Source organism: Bidens hawaiensis, unplaced genomic scaffold (genome assembly GCF_021521415.1).
Source record: "Bidens hawaiensis isolate Kalapana, Puna unplaced genomic scaffold, B.hawaiensis_p1.1 tig00002772_1, whole genome shotgun sequence".
Classification (NCBI taxonomy): domain Eukaryota; kingdom Viridiplantae; phylum Streptophyta; class Magnoliopsida; order Asterales; family Asteraceae; genus Bidens; species Bidens hawaiensis.
This window is the reverse complement of record NW_027491150.1, coordinates 333302-352777: the sequence shown is the minus strand read 5'-3', so window position 1 is coordinate 352777 and position 19476 is coordinate 333302. Positions and strand designations below refer to the sequence as shown.

General features: G+C 35.9%; 2 protein-coding genes and 2 pseudogenes across 4 annotated transcripts; 1 reads left to right on the top strand and 3 right to left on the bottom strand.

Annotated features, from left to right (window-relative positions):
* The first annotated feature begins 1034 nt into the window (after positions 1-1034).
* LOC143621036 (uncharacterized) lies at positions 1035-2997 on the top strand (annotated as a pseudogene). Its single transcript, XR_013151446.1, has 5 exons — positions 1035-1748; positions 1895-1953; positions 2058-2186; positions 2275-2410; positions 2547-2997. The product of XR_013151446.1 is annotated as an uncharacterized LOC143621036 (transcript).
* A 630-nt stretch (positions 2998-3627) lies between these two features.
* On the bottom strand, positions 3628-8418 carry LOC143621141 (beta-amylase 7-like). The gene is made up of 11 exons (XM_077092654.1): positions 8260-8418; positions 6390-6932; positions 5910-6194; positions 5730-5804; positions 5417-5620; positions 5125-5319; positions 4889-5053; positions 4560-4820; positions 4261-4479; positions 3944-4163; positions 3628-3864 (listed from the first exon to the last, which is right to left on the bottom strand). Exons 2-11 carry the CDS (start codon positions 6831-6833, stop codon positions 3836-3838), a joined length of 2097 nt encoding a protein of 698 aa, XP_076948769.1. The 5' UTR covers positions 6834-6932; positions 8260-8418; the 3' UTR covers positions 3628-3835.
* Positions 8419-10584: 2166 nt separating this feature from the next.
* On the bottom strand, positions 10585-12422 carry LOC143621218 (beta-amylase 2, chloroplastic-like; annotated as a pseudogene). The gene is made up of 5 exons (XR_013151477.1): positions 12234-12422; positions 11974-12159; positions 11289-11902; positions 10973-11202; positions 10585-10742 (listed from the first exon to the last, which is right to left on the bottom strand). The product of XR_013151477.1 is annotated as a beta-amylase 2, chloroplastic-like (transcript).
* A 3383-nt stretch (positions 12423-15805) lies between these two features.
* Positions 15806-17093, bottom strand: LOC143621217 (beta-amylase 2, chloroplastic-like). The gene is made up of 5 exons (XM_077092721.1): positions 16905-17093; positions 16614-16808; positions 16459-16539; positions 16113-16376; positions 15806-16030 (listed from the first exon to the last, which is right to left on the bottom strand). The coding sequence occupies exons 1-5, from the start codon at positions 17091-17093 to the stop codon at positions 15806-15808; spliced, it is 954 nt and encodes a 317-aa protein (XP_076948836.1).
* Positions 17094-19476: the final 2383 nt, after the last annotated feature.

Sequence of the window (19476 nt, the reverse complement as noted above, 5' to 3'; positions counted from 1 at the left end):
TTTCAATTTTTATTCAAGATTCTTGTTAAATAGTAGTAATCTTGGTTAGGGCCGTTCACGAGTCGAGCCAGGGTGGGGTCGAGCTCGAGCTTGAAATTAAACAAGGCAGCTCAGTTAGGCTCTAGCTCGGTTTTGAAGTTAAAAGAGCTTGGGATGGGTTTGGCTCGGTTACAAAAATGAGCCAACTTAGCTCAACTTGTTTCAATCAAGTTTTTTTAGCTAGTTTAATTCGAGATTTTATCGAGCGAGTCGCGAGCTTTTTGAAGAGCCCTAATCTTGGTTCCATAGATTAAACCCCTTTTGGAGATTGGTAAAACAATCAAGTTTCATTTTTATTCAAGATTTTGGTTATATAGTAGTAATCTTGGTTCCATAGATTAAACCCCTGTCCTGTTCAGTTAAAAAAATAAAGATTAAACCCCTGCTGTTCTTAATTAGTGCCCATTAGATTTCTTGCAGATTATACTATTAGATTTGTGAAACAATCAAGTTCCAAGCTTTATTCGAGATTCCGGTTATATAGATTAAACCCCTTTTGTTGTTGATTAGTTCCCATTAGATTTCTTGCTTAATTAGTTGTTATTAGATTTGTGAAACAATCAAGTTCCAACTTTTATTCAAGACTCTTGTGATATAGTAGTGATCTTGGTTCCATAAGTTAAACCTCTTTAGTTCTTTATTAGTTCCCATTTAATTTCTTGCAGAATTAGTTGTTATTAGAGATTGGTGAAACAGTGGTGGACCGGTTTGGACCCAGGACGTTTTCTCACAGGAGTCAGAAATTATCTCAGTTGACTATCGCTATATACCCATAGGGGTCAATCGGGATTTTTACACTACTATAGTACTAAAAAATTTTCCACACCACAAGGGTAGGTCGACCCCAATTGGTGAAACAACCAAGTTCCAATTTTTATTCAAGATTCCGGTTATATAGTAGTAATCTATTCTTGGTTCCATAGATTAGACCATGATCTTGGGTGATTTTCGGGTTTGCTTTGATTTGTAAATAAGAAAGAGCACATAATAATATTATGTCGCTTGTTTGTGGTTGTCCAATTCTTGAATGTGTATACTGTTTGGGATGCGCACGTTGGGCGTGGAAAAATGCCTTTACACCGCGGGTCGAGAAAGTGAGAATTGGGGTTTTGCAACCGCAAGTGAATTCGAAGCGGTCCCGAGAATTTGTAGATATATTTTAGCGGTTTACGAGTTCGACATTCGGAACCCGCTTTGGGCCCCACCGGGAGGGTACGGGATTGATCCGGGTATGGTGGTTTTAAAAAAAGATTATGACGAAAATCAAGGGAAAGTGTCGCCTTACATGATTTACATTGATAAAGAAAATCAAGAAATACTTTTGTTAATTAGCGGACTTAATTTAGCGAAAGAAAGCGATTATTTGCTCTTGCTTGATGACAAATTGGGGCAGACGAAGTTTGATGGCAGGTATGTTCATAACGGGTTATTAAAGGCGGCTCAATGGGTGTTTGAAAATGAGTGTGAGGTTTTGAAAGAGTTGGTTGAAAGACATGAGGATTATACTTTGACTTTTGCGGGTCATTCGTTAGGGGCGGGGGTGGATGTTGGTGGTCACTTTGTTGACCATGTTGGTGGTCAAAAACCGGGATAGGATTGGGAATATTGAGAGGAAACGGATAAAATGTTTTGCAATAGCTCCGGCTCGGTGCGTGTCGTTAAATTTGGCTGTGAGATATGCTGATGTCATCAACTCTGTCGTTCTTCAGGTAAATATTTTGTTGTGCGTGTATATTAATAATAATGGTATTGGGTCAATATTTTGACATGCTAAAACGGGATAGCGTGGGTCGAGTTTTTAGGGTCGCTTGTGGGCCCGTTTACTTTATTTAATAAGATTATTTCAATGAACCAGGATGATTTCATGCCTCGAACAAGTGTCGCGTTGGAAGTACTCTTCAAGTCACTTTTTTGGTATGCTCTTTGTTAAATTATGATATTATTATTTAATTTGATGTTTTATTTGATTTTGGATAATTATATGGTTCCTTAACAAATATTGCCTTCTTGGTTTGCAGTTTCCCGTGCATATTATGTGGCACGTGCTTAAAGGAAACGTGCACGCTACAAGAGCATATGCTTCAAGATCCGAGGCGATTATATGCACCGGGCCGTCTTTATCATGTTATTGTAAGGAAGCCATTTGGGTATGCCACGTCATCTTTTGATATACCATAATCATCTTGAGGTAAAACAAAAAAAGAATAATAAAATTACGATTTTGCCCTTTTGCAGGGTCGGTAGAATATCCCCTGTTGTGAAGACAGCTGTACCTGTAGACGGAAGATTTGAGCACATGGTTCTCTCGTGCCATGTTCTTAGTGATCACTCGATTGCTCTCATGGAACGTGAGTTTTCGAACGCACTTGATGTAAGTCCTCTGTTAATTATGAACTTATGGTTATTATTATTATTATTATTATTATTATTATTATTATTATTTTGTTGATCGCTGAAAAATGGTGAAATAAACGGAACCTAAAACGTATAATGTTGTGATAGATCAGACATTGAAGGAGAAAGATAGAGGTATGGATATCCCACCACAACAAAGAATGGAAAGAAGTACATCAATAGCCATTGAGCACACACAGGAACACAAAGCAGCGTTAGCGAGGGCGGCTGCACTCGATGTTCCAGAAGCTTACTCGCCCAGTGAATACGGAACCTTCCAAAATGTTCCAAAAGACACTGATAAATTGTCGACCGGGTCCTCAAGGAGAGAAAACTGGGATGAGTTAGTGGGTCGGCTTTTAGAGACTGATGAGTCTGGTCAAATAGTGTTGAAGACCAATTGGTATTTAAAACAAAACATGAGAGGATTATCAGTCACCATTCTTTTGATTCATGGTTTGTAGTTAGATAATAAATTCTCATAATATTTTTTTACGGATTATCGCCATTTGTGAATTGCGAACATTGGTCATTTGAGTACATATATTACATCATACAATCTTACATGATCGTTTTCGTACAACATAAACGCAAACCGAAAATAAATTTCTAGGACCTAATAGTTAGAGGTGTAGGAGTCAAGTCTCGACACCACACAAACCAAGTAGTAACCTTTATTAGGGGTGTTCTTCGGGTTTGTTTTTCGGGTTTCTTGGGTCGGGTTCTTCGGGTTTCAAAGTTTTTATTTTAGACCTGAAACCCAGCCCAAATCTCTCACGGTTTTTTTGGATTGGGTTAGCCGGGTTTCGGTTATCTAAGAAAACGAAAGGAAATTTAAAAAAAAAGTAAGGAAACACTACTATACGAAAACTAAAGCAACATATTATTTTGTACTCGTTATGTAAATAACAAAATAATAAAATAAATATATAGTGGTAAACCAACATATTTTCTTCTATTACATTGGTTATTAGACAGAAATAGAAAAGATATATAAACAATAAACAATCAGTCAACCATAATAGGTGAAATAAGAACAAGTGTACATATCTAATAATAATATTCCGCTTTTAAACAAATAGTTTATTCGGTTTTTTCGGGTTAAACCTAGAAATCAAACCCAATAGCCAACCCGAATTACATCAGTAAAGCTAAAATGAAAAATCTCATTCCATTTCTGAAATGTCAGAGTGTATCAATAAATGATCTCGAATGTCAATATCATTATAAGCCTCTAAACCCGCTAATTAATTTACTTTATGTTCTTTGAACGGACCGGGATTTCTACACTTGTATTAACATTTACAGTAACAACACTAAATATAACCTTGGTTTCCCACTGGGGTCTTCTTAGTATAAGATAATACTGCACATCTTGTATTTCGGAAGATGTCACCTTGACCTATGAATGGAATTCAAGAACCGCCTCTCCTGCAAATTAAGACCATTAAACAATAATGTCAAATCGTTAACATAATATTATGAGGTGAATAATGATTAATGAGTTTACCATGCATTCTTTTGACAAATCGTTCGAACTCCATAATGTTATGAGGTTCCATGAGAAGTGGACCGAGTCTATGATAAGTAAAAGCAGAGTAATGTCTTCCGTCTGGATCGTTCAGAGGCTTTGCCTTCTCGAGCACATGGTTATAACTTACTTTATCAAGGCACGGAGCAGAATTCTGACTCGTGATTGGTATACAACAATCCCAAGCAGCATTCATCACCTGCTTTCCGAAAAGTTAAAAATCATTTCAAACCCGAAAACAGAATGTTGACTTTTATGGTCAACCCGACTCAGCCAAGCCTGTTTCACATACTTACTTGCCAAGCTAAACCATCAGGATCTTCGAACGCTTCTGAAGAATCCATGTGTGAATCTGAGATGCCCATTTGAGCCAATGTGAAGTTTAACACGACCCCATGCTTCTTTAACGTTTCCATAACCGGAGCATACCCGTCACGGTTAGACGGGTTGTAGAACCCGGCAGTTAACTCAGCAGCATGACTTGCGGTTTTGTACCACCAATGAATACCAGGTACCTGCTCAAGAATAACAAATTTGCTTTGTTTTATCTTCATAATAAAATTCAAGAAAACGGGTTTGTTAAAAACCGACTGACCTTTGCAGTTATGAAAGTTCCTTCAAAAGCAAATTTGGCAAGAGAAAGAACCCGATCAGCATGACTGGTCAAACACTGACAATACCAGTTGAGGAAAAACCTGCCATAGTAGCTATCATAATCTCCTCCGTTACAAAAGAATCCGGTTTCATGCGGCCGGAAACTATAGGAACCTGCGTTTTCTGGTACTCTAGCCCAAAACGAGTGTCCCCTTGTTTCAGCCGCCTTTGTTAGGCTCTTCAGCATATACCGATCATAGCACTGTAAAAACAACATTTTAGCTGGTGGAAGTCAAACAAAAATTCAAGATAGTTTATATAAATGATTACCTGGAATTCACCGACACCTGGATATCTCCAACCGTGCTTTACAGGATTAGATGGATACCGAAGCTCGCCACATGGACCTAATCCAATTTCAATCATTGAGATGGTTTCGTCTACGAAGTATTCGTCAAATTCAACCCGGAAGCTTCTCATATAGTCGAAGTAAACCTACATCATGGACATCATTAACATGTCAATAATAAAAAAACTAATAATATTACTAGATTAAAAAATAGTACCTCTACGGCAGTGCGACCTCTTAGAACACGTTCCTTGTCAATCCCCCACGATAAACATTCCGGATTGTGTCTTCCGGATCTATCTGTGAAAAATATGTCGGGATTGCTTCGACCAATCTCAGCCACCCAATGTGGTAGAGGTATACACACATCATCACCCACATTTCCTCCACATTCATGGAAAGACATCACTACCTAAGCCAATTTAGATAATAATATTCAGGTAATAATCATTGGTTTGATTTTGAATATAATCGGTGTTGTTGACACGAGCATTTGACATAATTTATACCTGCAACTTGAGCTTAAGCTCTCGTACCATCTGGAATAGTCTTTTATACCCCTTCCAGTTGTATTCTTGTGGAACATGTGCTTCCACTATGCCCCACCAACAGTCGACCATTACACCATCAACGTTAGTTGACTTCAAGATCCTTAATTGCTTCAAAAGATTGTCTGGATCAACAAGCTCACACTTCATATTAATTGCTCCCAACTTCAACCGGGTTTGTAATACATCACATACACATTTTAAAAAGATTCTTATCCAAGAAAGATATTGTCAGATTAATTCAGTAAGCTCTACATAAACAGCATGTACTTACGGGAAGCAATACATAAACAGGAACATAAGGAGTACCAGCAAAATCCCGCTCCTGTAACTTTGACCGCATGTCAACCTAAACAAGTTAAGAACATAATGTAAATAGTATAACACAATGAAAAAAATGAAATAAAAAAGATTATTTAGATACAGAAAATTAATACAGAAATCATCCTCAAACCTGCCTACCACCAAGAGTATCTACAGATACGCCTATAATGGGATCCTCATGACCATCAACTTCAACTCCTAGCATATGAGGCGACTGTGAACGAGCACTTGCTGAGGTGTCATAACCAGAAGAAGAAGGAACATAGAGACCCTTCATTTGGCACGCCTCGTCATTCATCCCAATTGGACAGGTTGAAGATATCCCTCTATGAGAAGCCACCTGGTTCTGCTGAAGTGGCAACAAGGGAGATGAAGTTACCACAGTAGTTGATGCACCGGTAGCAGGTCTCACACCCTGTACATTCAATATATTAATGTATGTATGACGTACATTCACATATATTAATGTATGTATGACAAACTTGGTATACGTGCAATTATTGCTCTTGCAGAGGAATTTAATACAAGATAGTAACAGCCAGCAAGGCATGGCTATTGTATGCTGCTCCATGTGGATAATAATATATTGATCATAAACACAAAATAATACCTGTGATCTTGAAGGAAAGGTGGTTCCATCAGGAAGAACAACCCAACCAGCTTCCCGAGCCAGGGCTGCAATGACATCATTAATATCGGCTCGAACCCTAAGATTGTAATTCCCGTGTCTTCTAAGGCCTGCCAAGATCTTTGCAGTAATCCCTCTCCGTTGTCGTTCACGAAGCTTTGTTCTCTCTTTTTCTTCTGTTGGCCTACACCTTCTTTGACCACCTCCTTGTAGGGTCAACTGATCTTGAAACTGCTGCTGATGTTGATGCTGAAACCTATTATTGGTCCTGTTTGATGTAACAAGTCCACCATCAACACCTACCATTGTTGGTGTTGAGTTCTTTTCGTCATCATCTTCATCATTCTCGCCTTCTTCTTTCACATCCAATCCCATTTCTTCATCGTCTTCTTCACTAGTCCCGAATCTCTGCATATCAGTCTCCATAACTTGCAGACTGCAAAGGCTATTAAGGCCTCAGAATGCTAGAGACATAAGAATCCTTTCCTGATCAGCACCGTACATACTTTCTATCTCCAGTAGATTCTGTCACATATTACTATTCATTGTCAAACTTAATGGAAAATTATTTTATATTTGTTACAATTTTCATCTAAAATCAATAAATTAGATATTTTAACTGAGAAACAAATCAAGATGTAAGTATTAATAATTCTTTTCTCAATTCTCATACACAATATTTTGCAGGAAAATTGTTTAATAATCCTAACTATAACCTACTGGCCGATAATAATCCAAATTTCCACTTTGATCAATGATAATCCTAGCTTTAACTTATGTTGCCAAGAGCAATCCCGGTAGCATAATCATCATAGATTTATACTTGATGTTCACTCAATTTTTTTCACAATGACGATTATAAACGAACTGGAGAAACATACAAGCGAAATCAAGTATAAATAAAGTGTAAACTGTGCGTAAACTCTATGATAATTATGCTATCAAGATTGCTCTTGGCAACAAAAGTCAAAGTTAGGATTATCATTGGCCAGACTGTAAGTATAAACTATAATCCACTTTTCTTATTTTGTAGGCATTGAACATGCCTAACTGTCATTAGCTCTGCAAAAACTCAACAATATTCCACACGTTGGAAATTTTAAATTTTTGCACACTTAGGTCATAAATACATTTTATCAACAACAAATCATAATTTTCAACAACTAGCATAATAAAAAGCTAAATTCAGCAACATTCAACTTTATCTGTTGTAACAAATCATCAAATGATGATCAAAATGTTTCAATTGAAAAATATTTTATATTTATCACAATTTAATCTAAAATCAATGAATTCAATATTATAATTGAGAAAATAAATCAAAGAAGATGCAAGTATTTTAATTCAGAATGATCTAAGAACACACCAAATTATCATTAGCTCTGCAAAAACTCAAAACAATTTACATTCTTCACATTGGAAAATATGAATTTTTGCACATTTTCTCATGTCAGAATATATACACAAAAATATTAAGATATAAAAAAACACAATTTTCAACTAGCATAATAAAAAGCTAAATTCAGCATATTCAGCATTATAACAAATCATCAAATGATTCCGAAAAAAAATATTTTAATTGACAAATACTTTATATTTATCACAATTTTTTATTTAAAATAAATGAATTAAATACTTTCAACAACTAGCATAATAATAATAATAATAATAATAATAATAATAAATTCAGCAACATTCAACAGTTTCTATTATCACAAATCACCAAATGATTATCAAAACATTTTAATTGACAAACTAATTAATATTTTCAACAACTAGCATAATAATAAAAACCTAAATTCAGCAACATTCTACAATTTATATAATAAGAAATGAAAATGAAAGCCGTCACCGTTAAATCTGCCGGAGTTAGGTGAAAGACGTTCTGAGTAGATCCGGTGAGAGACGAGGTCGCCGGAGTTATCGTCCGCCGGTGGAAATTGTATTTTCCGGCGAAATTTGTTGGCTCGTGTGAAGGAAAAAAATTGGCACGCGTGAGATGAGGATTGGGTGTGTGTGTGTGAAGGATAAGAAACCAAACGTGTGAGTCACACGATTTGTGCGTGCGGAAACAATGGACCCACGAGAATTGTGTGTGCCACCCAAATTCACGTGAATTCGGTTCGCGTAAAAACCGATTTCTTGACCAAATTACGATTGGTTTTGGTTCGGATTTTGACCGGTTTGAAACAACTTTTGGTTGACAAAATTAGTTGGAAACAGCGAGTCTTCTCTTGTCGGACATAGAGACACCAGGTTTGTTGCTAGGCAGGCCGTGCTAAAGGCAGAAGTAGTAAAAATTGTAAAGCACAAGAACGCGTGTGCTGAGAATCAACACGTCTTCATTCATTTTGCTTTCGATATATTTGGGTCCCTTGCCCCCGATGCTGCTACGTTTCCAAAAAGATATCAACGGGTCGTGCACAGTATCTCAATGACGCCGAAGAACAATAACTATGTTTTTAGTATGATCGGTTTTGCCATTCAAAAGGGGGTGACGACGCAGCTGGTTGCCCGCATACCTGCCTATCTATTGCAATTGGATCCCATTTGGTTGATATATAACAATTATACCTAAAAAAAATTACAAACCGGTTTCCATATAATCGGTTTAAAACCGGTTCGGCTTCAGTTCAATTTTTGGGTTGGTTCGGTTAATCGGTTGATTTGCCCACCTCTAGTGGTGATTGGAGGTGCATAGACCGGTTTAAAATTCAAAACCCGTTTGGGTTAAAACCGGTTTATAATCGGTTTCGGTTCAGGTTGAAACCGGTTTCTTACCATGTTACCATCGGTTTCGGTTCATAATTAGATCGGTTTCGGTTCGATTTTTGCCCGGTTTAGGTTCGGTTAACCGGTTTCGAATCAGTTTTGGTAGAGAAAATTACAAACCAGTTCCGAACCTATGGTTTCAATTGGTTGCGAACAAGTTTCTACATAATCAGTTTCAAACCGGTTCAGTTTCGGTTCAATTTTCGAGTCGGTTCGGTTAATCGGTTTATTTGCCCACCTCTAATGGTGATAGCATTACCATGCGTGTTAATGAAACAGTGAAAGAGAGTATTTCCTTATTGGAAAATGTGTTTTTGAGAATTAACTTTGGACACAAATAACTATTAGTTAGCAGCAATATATATTATATGCTAAGTTGGAAATCTACTTTGTGATAGGTTTAAAATGAACAAAACCTTGTTAAACGAAGCAAAGTTTAATGAGATATCGATATTCAAAGTTTTGTTTGAAGCTACGGAAACTAAATAGGAAGTCAGTGGGATCTGTCCCACATGGAAAGAGGGTGGAGGCTTGAAGTGATTTATGTGTATAAGTCAAGTCTTTCTTATGTGTTGTTTTCTTTAGACAAAGAATCATATCATGCATGGACCTCAAAGGTACTAAACACCCTAACTCGCACACACGTTTGCTATGGGCGATGGGCGTAGTGTGGAGTATTAACTATGCACTTCACACACTCGTGTGTCCGGATGGACAACAATTCCCACTTCTTGGTTGTGAAGCAACAAGTTTGCTACTAGTTTCTCACAACAAAGTAAGTTGAGACATAAGCATCTTTTTACTAGTGGATGTTTAAAACCTTGGTTGAAATTTAGTTTACGGTGTCCGATTTCATCCTTGTTTCAACTTTTAACTAACTTGTTACTTTTTGTGAGATTGTTAAGAAGATGAAGGGTGATCAGACGAGATGAAAGCCTCAACCGTATCTATAACACTTCATGCTAAACGGTTCGATCATATGTACCGTACTATGTCAAGTTTACATCTACTTGCTTGATAACATCTAACCCCTATGCTAAAACCTCTTAATTTCATTTTCAATGCCTTGTTCACAAAATTTTTGTTGAGTTACCCATGAAATTTTTTTCTAGATCCGCCACTGGTTGACGGGATTCTTTCTTGAAGTTTTGCTTTCAAATACCTAAAGATTACTTTGCTAAGAAAAATTCACTACACATATTCTCACATATGATAAGTGTTTTGATAATGCGGTTACATGATTCCGGTAATTGAGGAGACCGGTCTAGATATTTGTTAGCCAAATAGTGTAACATTTGTCTAAGAAGTATGTGAATTTAGTTTTTATACCCAATGTATGATAAAAATGATTATCAATGCAAAGTACCTGATATATATATATATACACACATCATTAATAGGCGAGTTTAACATAAAATTATTACCGCAAATACATGATAACACACATGAGTTTCAAAAGATTTGAACTTATGTAGATGTCATATCAACGTATCATAACCGGCAAATTCTGGTAGAAAGCCAAAAGTAAGTTGCGACATGGCTTAACGGTCGATTTGGATCCATCTATGATTTAGCTTCACCTGTTTAAGGGAACAAATTAATTAGTACTCAAAGCTCATCAACATATCATAGAATTAAGTTCACTAATGCATAAAAAAAGAAAGATATATTGTTGAACATTTGGCCTAATATACATAAATACATAGATACATGCATGTATTGTAAATCAAAAGATTATATGAAAACATTTTAATTGAACTTTATGCGTATATCAGATAAGAAGAAAGGAGTACCGGCGGCAGCCATGCATTCTCTTGACAAACAGTTTAAATTCCCTGAAGTTGTCTTCTTCAAAGAGAGCTTCATCGAGCCAAAGGTAGGTAAAAGCGGATAAATGTCTCCCATCTGGATTGTTTTTCAGTTTTGCATGTTCTAATATTTTGTTATACCCTTGTCTATCATAACACGGAAGTGCATTTTCACTTGTAACCGGTATATCAGCATCCCATGCAGCATTCAGTACCTACAATATGTTTTAAAAAGTTGTATAAAAAATCATCCCAACAAATTCCATTGGTTCGAAAATAACTACCTATTTTTACTAACTACCTGAGAAACTAACCCTCCGGGGTCAGCCATTGCTTCCGGAAACCCCTCTAATGTGCGCGGTTCAGCACATGTTAAGTTTAAAGCAACTTGTTTTTGTAGCCATCACGATCGGCCGTATAGTAAAATCCAGCCGTCAGTTCGGCTGCATGACTGCCACTTTTGTACCACCAATGAATGCCTGATAACTTGACAGCAATGGGAGTGTCTTCAGAGAAGGCCATTTTGGCCATGGCTTGTACTCTGTCAGCATGATCAATGAGACCCTGAGAATACCAATTCAGAAAGAATTTGCCATATTCAGTAAGGTAGTCACCACCGTCACAAAAGAATTCGGTATCTTGAGGATGGGAATTGTAAGAGCCCGCATTATCAGGCGGGCTACCCCAATTTGAGTGTCCGCTTGCTTCGGCAGCTTCCTCAAGACTCTTTCTTAAGTATTTATCATAGCACTGGAAGTCACCAACACCTGGATATTCCCAACCATGCTTTGCAGGATAAGACGGGTAACACAATTCTCCACAAGCACCTAAACCGACTTCAATCTTGGTAATGGTTCCATTCTTGAAGAATTCATCAAATTCAACCCGAAAGCTTCTCATAAACTCAAAGTACACCTGCACAACATTTATCAATGTCACCATGGAACATACACTTTTTGTTTGTTTGTGTTTCTAGTTTCTACTACCTCTAGAGCAGTACGGCCTCCCAAAACACGCTCCTCGTCAATTCCCCAAGTAAGGGTTTCAGGGTTTCGCCTACCCTCTCTGTCTGTAAAATAAATATCCGGATTTTCTTCACCGATTTCTTTTATCCATTTAGGTAATGGAATATAAACATCTTTGCCTCCATATTCATGAAATGCCATTACAACCTAAAATAATTCATTCCTTAGGTGAATTAATTTATACAACAATATATCAAGAATTATAGGAAAACAAAGCTAACGTGTATCTTCAGATTAAAATCACGCATGAGCTTAACAAGCATCCTGTAACCCCGCCAATTGTACTGTCGGGGATTGTCGGCCTCTAAAATTCCCCACCAGGCTACAACCGTTACACCATCAACATTAATCGAGTTCAGATCTTCTAATTGATCGTAGATTTCCATAAAATCAACCAACTGACACTCCATGTTGACGGCCCCAACTGAATTTCAAATATTAAAAAATGAAAACAAGATGCAATACAAATATACAAGTGTACGTGTTAAAGGGCACATAAAACTAAAAGATCGACTCACCGGTAGCATAACATAAACAGGAACACGCGGTGTGCCTACCTACAGATCATTCGGTTTAAGGTAAGATCATTTTGCATTCCATATTATGTTACATGTACATGCATCACAATTTCTTAAAACAATGAGGATAAGATTGTTCTTACATATGGAGACAGGATCCTGCGGTTTTCAGCTTGCCTTTTTTTTCTTTTTCTCATTAGCTGATCATGCCTTGTTATATTGTGTTTGAAGAGATATCTTCGGCATGATGGACAAATCATCTTGGCAAACAACTTGTGTAGCTAAACAAGAATAACAAAGAATAAATTAAAGTCATGTTCGGATTCATTTTGCAATTAAGAATCCAATCAAATTAATAATAATAATAATGATAATAATAATAATAATAATAATAATAATAATAATAATAATAATAAGAGTTGTGTTGCTTGTTTGTCTTACATCCCGAGAGGAGATGTTGCGCTTCCTTTCCTTTGGACTAGGCGTGTTTTCGGATGATAACTTTTTACGGTTCCAGCCGTTTCCAAAGCAGCAGGACATCCTGGCAAGCGACCTCTCCAGCTAAACAAAGACAAAATGAAATCCGATCATAATTAAAACTGAAAAAAGGTCATTCATTTGATTAGTTTCAAGTCTACTTAGTTTATTTAAAACATAACATACACAAAGATATATATGATCACTTTTGTTTGTTTGATAATCATCAAGCTGCTGTTTTATATTTGGGGGAAAATAAAAAACCCTAAATCAACCAAATTAAAACAAAACAAAAGAGAATAATAATAATAATAATAATAATAATAATAATAATAAAGGTTTAATGTTACATACCAAAGGACAGTCCCCCGTCTTATAAAAGAAAAGGGATCTCGGATGTCTGTTACACCACACAAAACAAATTAATCACAATATTATATAATAACTTGTGCAAAATCAATAAAACACATATATACTACTACTACTATTATTATTGGAAGGTACACACACATATATATATATACCTCAAATGCGTGGGAATAGCATGGGGTACACGAACCATGGCGATCGAAAGTACCCAAAACGTAGAAACCAAACAAAGGGAAGAAAACGGTGGGTTGACTTTAATAATAATAATATGATTGATCTTCTTTAATTAGCGTATGCATATTAGGCTAATGCATGTTGGGCCTATTTGGTCTAAACCTGGTGGGCCAGGACTATCTGTTGGTCATGTGAATGTAAGCGCCGGGAGACGGATTCCTACTAACCGGAAATATCAGTTACTAATCGTAGCTGGTTATTGATCATATGGTCAGAACAAGCCAAAAATACTAAAACGCTCATAAAATGAGTTTTGTGAAAAAAAATAAAAAAATTGATCGATTAACAATCCAAAAATGTTTTTTTTTGGTGAATCGATGATTAATTGGGTATGTATTGATGACTCCGAGATGTTGGGATGTGATTTCATGGATCGGTTGGTGAAAAAAGGGATTTGCCGTACCTATTGTACGTTAAGGTATTATTGTATTGGATCTTTTGCCTTTAGATATGTTATGTCGTGTTTTAATTTAACCCTTATTAATGCGCAACATATCCATGTTGAAGCGGTATTCTTACCCCAAGGAAGAAAATCATTAAGGTGTTGTTTATTTTTTAAGTGGTAAAATGTCTGCAGTCTGCGAACCACATATGATTAATATGATGTATATGTTTTTATAGTTTCATTACAGTTGGGATTCGAATCCCAGTTTGTTATTAACGACTGTTATTATAATTATTATTACATATCAATATATCATTTTCCATAGCAACGAAGATGTAATGATTCGTTTGAAAAATGTATAGTTTCGTATTGAGAGAAATGCAAAACAAAAGAGAGAAAGATAGAATTGTTTCCGATACTTTAGTTGGTTTAGTGTCACCACGGTTCGTGTGGTTCAATTCAAAAGTTGTGGTTTACGTGGTTTGGGTTGGTTTGTTTTATGAAACCCACGACTGGTTTGGACGAGTCAAGGTCTTTCCTGGAAATGACAACATTATGGTATATAGCTAATTTAAATTATGCAACTCTTTGCCCAAAAATTATGACAGAAAACCAGTATCACTGCGAAGTACCTGATATTAATAGGCGAGTTTTACAGAAATTCATTACCGCATATATACATGATAATGCACAAGAGTTTCAACTTAAATATGTAATATCAACTGGCAAATTCTCTTTTGATTTTTCTTTCACCGCTTCACACCTGTTTAATGAAACAAATTAATTAGTACACAAGGCTCATCAACACATCAGGGATTTGAGTTCATTAATGCATAATAGATATATATTGTTGAACATACATATATTAAAAGATTATCTAAAAACACTTTATTTGAAATTAAAGCGACACCCAACAAAGTATATATATAGATGAGTAGGGAGTACCATGCATTCTCTTGACAAACAGTTTAAATTCCCTGAAGTTGTCTTCTTCAAAGAGATCTTCATTGAGCCAAAGGTAGGTAAAAGCCGATAAATGTCTACCATCTGGATCGTTTATCGGTTTTGCAAGTTCTAATATCTTGTTGTATCCTTGCCTATCATAGCATGGAAATGCATTTTCACTTGCAACTTGTATACCAGCATCCCACGCAACATTTAGTACCTAACATATGTTTCAAAAGGTTGTATAAAAAAATAGGTGTATGTTGTTTTTATTAATCTCAAATATCATCTTTTGATCGCTAGCGGTCCTAACTAACGAATTGGCTGCTAAATGTCCCATATTTTAATGTATTTGTTCTTAACGGTCTGCGACTAACAGAATCCTAACACCGTTAGTTGCAGGTAGACGGAAAAAAGTTTTTGGTAAAAAAAACTCACATTTTCCCAGAAAAATCAACATTTTGGTCCCAAACATTTTTGTAACCTTGGAATGGACCTTTACAAATATTTTTATAGTAAATGCCCGATTATTGAGGTTGCTGGAACCGTAGAACCATCATTGAAATCTGTTGGTGGTGCACAAATGATGATAGTTGGTTGGTGGTGGTGGCGGTGTTTAAGTTGAGTTTTCCTACAAAATGTGACTTTTTCGGCCAAAAGCGTTTTTTCGGCGACTTGTAAGTAACGATGTTAGAATTTTGTTAGTCGCGGACTGTTGTAATCAAATATGTTAAAAGATTGGACCGTCAGAAGCCAATTCGTTGTTTAGGACAGGCAACAACCAAAAGATGATAGATTTGATTATTAAAAACTAATATACTTGAAACATAACCCCAAATTTCATCAGTTTGAAAGTAACCACCTATTATAAAACTAAGTAACTAACTACCTGAGAAACTAACCCTCCAGGTTCAGCCATTGCTTCAGGAAACCTCTCCAATTCCGCACATATAAAGTTTAAAGTAGTTTGATTCTTCTTTAACATAGAAGCAATTGGAACATAGCCATTATGATTGGCCGTATTGTAATATCCAGCCGTCAGTTCAGCCGCATGGCTCTCACTTTTGTACCACCAATGAATGCCTGGTAACTGATTGAACAATCATCGGTATGAATACAAAATTTAAGAAAATGGATGAGTACCGGTGTGGAATATTAATTGACTACTTTACCTTGACGGCAATGGGAGTGTCTTCAGAGAAGGACATTTTGGCCATGGCTAGTACTCTGTCAGCATGATCAATGAGACCCCGAGAATACCAATTCATAAAGAATTTGCCATATTCACTACGGTAGTCACCACCGTCATAAAAGAATTCGGTATCCTGAGGCTGGGAATTGTAAGAGCCCGCATTATCAGGTGGGCTACCCCAAGATGAGTGTCTGCTTGCTTCGGCAGCTTCCTCAAGACACTTTCTTAGGTATTTATCATAGCACTGGAATTCACCAACACCTGGATATTCCCAACCATGTTTTGCAGGGTAAGACGGATAACGCAATCTCCGCAAGCACCTAAACCAATTCAATCCTGGTAATGGTTCCATCCTTGAAATATTTATCAAATTCAACCAGAAAGCTTCTCATAAACTCGAAATATACCTGTACAACATTTATCAATTTTTAAATATCACTCTGAATCACATACACCATTAATTTGTTTGTGATTCGAATACCTCAAGAGCAGTACGGCCTCCCAAAACATGCTCCTCGTCAATTCCCCAAGTAAGGGTTTCAAGGTTTCGCCTTCCATCCCTGCCTGTAAAATAAATATCCGGATTTTCTTCACCGATTTCCTTTATCCATTTAGGTAATGGAATATAAACATCGTCACCATCTTTGCCTCCATATTCATGAAATGCCATTACAACCTGAAAGAATTCAAATCATATTATTTAGAATCCCTCCTTGGGTGAATTTGAATATATATAACAATATATTAAGAACTATAGGAAAAGAAAGCTAACATGTAACTTCAGATTTCGACCTTTCAAGATCTTAAAGAGTACTTCATAACCCGACCAATTGTACTGTCGGGGATTGTCGGCCTCAACAATTCCCCACCAGACTACGACCGTTACACCATCAACATTAATTGACTCCAAATCTTTATATTGATGGTACACATCAATAAAATCAACCAACTCACATTCCATGTTGATGGCCCCGAACTGAATTTCAAATATTAATAAATGAGAACAAGATGCAATACGAACATACAAGTGTACGTGTTAAGAGTACATAAAACTAATAGATCAACTCACTTGTAGCATAACATAAACAGGAACACGCGGTGTGCCTACCTACAGATCATTCGGTTTAAGGTAAGATCGATTTGTATTCCATATTATGCTACACATGCATCACAATTTCTTAAAATCATAAGTGTTCTTACATATGGAGACAGGATCCTGCGCTTATCGGCTTGCCTTTTTTTTTCTTTTTCTTATTAGCTGATCACGCCTTGTTATATCGTGTTTGAAGAGATATCTTCGGCATGATGGACGAATCATCTTGGCAAACAACTTGTGTAGCTAATCAAGAATAACAAAGAACAAAAGTGATGTTCAGATACATTTTGCAATTAAGAATCCTTTCAAATTAAAAATCTTGGCTGGAAAATAAAACATTAATTAAAACTATATAAAAACAGGTAATATTAAGTTAATTAATTATTACTGGCTAGTTTTTTACTTAATAATAAGAGCGAGGATTTTTATTACATCACGAGAGGAGATCTTGCGCTTCCTTAATTCGTCTTGATTAGGTGTGTTATCGGATGATGAAATATTACGGTTCCTGCTGTTCCCGGCCATGGCAACAGCACATCCTAGCAACCATCCTCTCCAGCTAAACAAGGATAACATATAATTATATTCATTTTCCAATCAAAAAATAAAACTAACAAAGATTATTCATTTGATTAGTTTCAAGTCTACTAATTAGTTTATTTTGAAACATACATATATACATACACCAGCTATGATCACTTTTGTTTGATAATTGTTTATATTTTGGGGAAAATAATGAACCCTAAATCAACAACCAATAATATGTATATGTTTTAAAACAAAATTAAGGATGATGTTAAAAGTTTAATTAATACATAATACATAATACATAATACATACCAAAGGACAGTCCCCGGGCTTGTAAAATAAAAGGGAATTCGGATTTCTGTTCAGTTGATCACAACACACAAAACAAATTAACGAAACAACTTAATCACAATAACATAATTGCGTGAGATTAAATCATGACTGTATATATATATAATATAAATATATACCTTAGATGCATTGGAATTACAGGGCGTACACGAACCATGGCTAAACCCTAAAGCGGAAACCAAAGTGTACCAAACAAATTAAAGGGAAGAAAACGTACGGTGGGTTGACTAATAATAATATGATTGATCTTCGATCTTTAGCGCATGCATATATAGGCTAGACAATTCTGGTTTTTCAAAATGTTTTTTTTGGAAACCAATAAGCCAATAAACATTTTTCAAACTCAGGGCCGGCTCTGAGAATTCGCATGCCTCGGTCTAGCCGAAAAATATATGTTCCTTACACCTTAGCGTACCAAGTAATGTAAACACATATTTTTTATATGTTGATTAAAGTTATAGCGATAAACATAACAATACACAAGATCATGGTATTAGAATGAGTTTATGACATACTGAATATGCTAATAGCTAATTGAGGATTTGTGAAGCTCTTCTAACATTCTTGATAACAATTGGTGAATCAATTCTTCACCATTTATACTCTCTAATGTTCCGTTCTCGATAGCTATCATCGTCAACCAACTAATTAAGTCTTTGTTAGGGCATTGTGGATCGTAAATAAGATTTCAATAACTATAATTGACTTGGTTTGAGAGTATTAGACATGATTTGCTAGACCTAAACCTCTTCGAGGACATGGTTGAGGATAAGAACTCTTGGAGACGTAAAGTTAAAATTAAGGATTTTTAGGGAGAAATGAATATCTTAAGGGCTTCTCATTACCTTACTTTTATCACACAACATTATGTTATTTTATCTTCATATACTTTATATTTTTCTGTATTAGTAATATTATTTTTTACTACGCACTAGTATTAATTATATTAATGTCGAACTTTGATTCCCTATTATATTTAATCATACATATGTTTTTTTAAAGTTGAGGGTCTCTCTGGAAGTCACCTCTCTATCTCATTGGCTAAAGGTACAGTGTGCCTACATCCCACCCTCACAGACCCTACTTATAGCTTTGGTATTTGTGAGATTTCACTGGGTATGAATGATTGATATAATTTTGAAAAACTCATTTCTGTAGATGCTACGTGACTGCTAGTGTTTGAACTTGACTTTGTTGTTGTCCCGCCTATACGTTTCTTTTATTTATTTATTTAACTTATATTGATTAATTTACTTGGCCTTTTTCAAATTTGAGTGGGCATATACGTCTTTGGGTGATTAAAAAAATTGGTCTAAAAGGTGTTTAAGTATTATAAAAAATAGTTAGATTATAAACATTCGGGTATTCT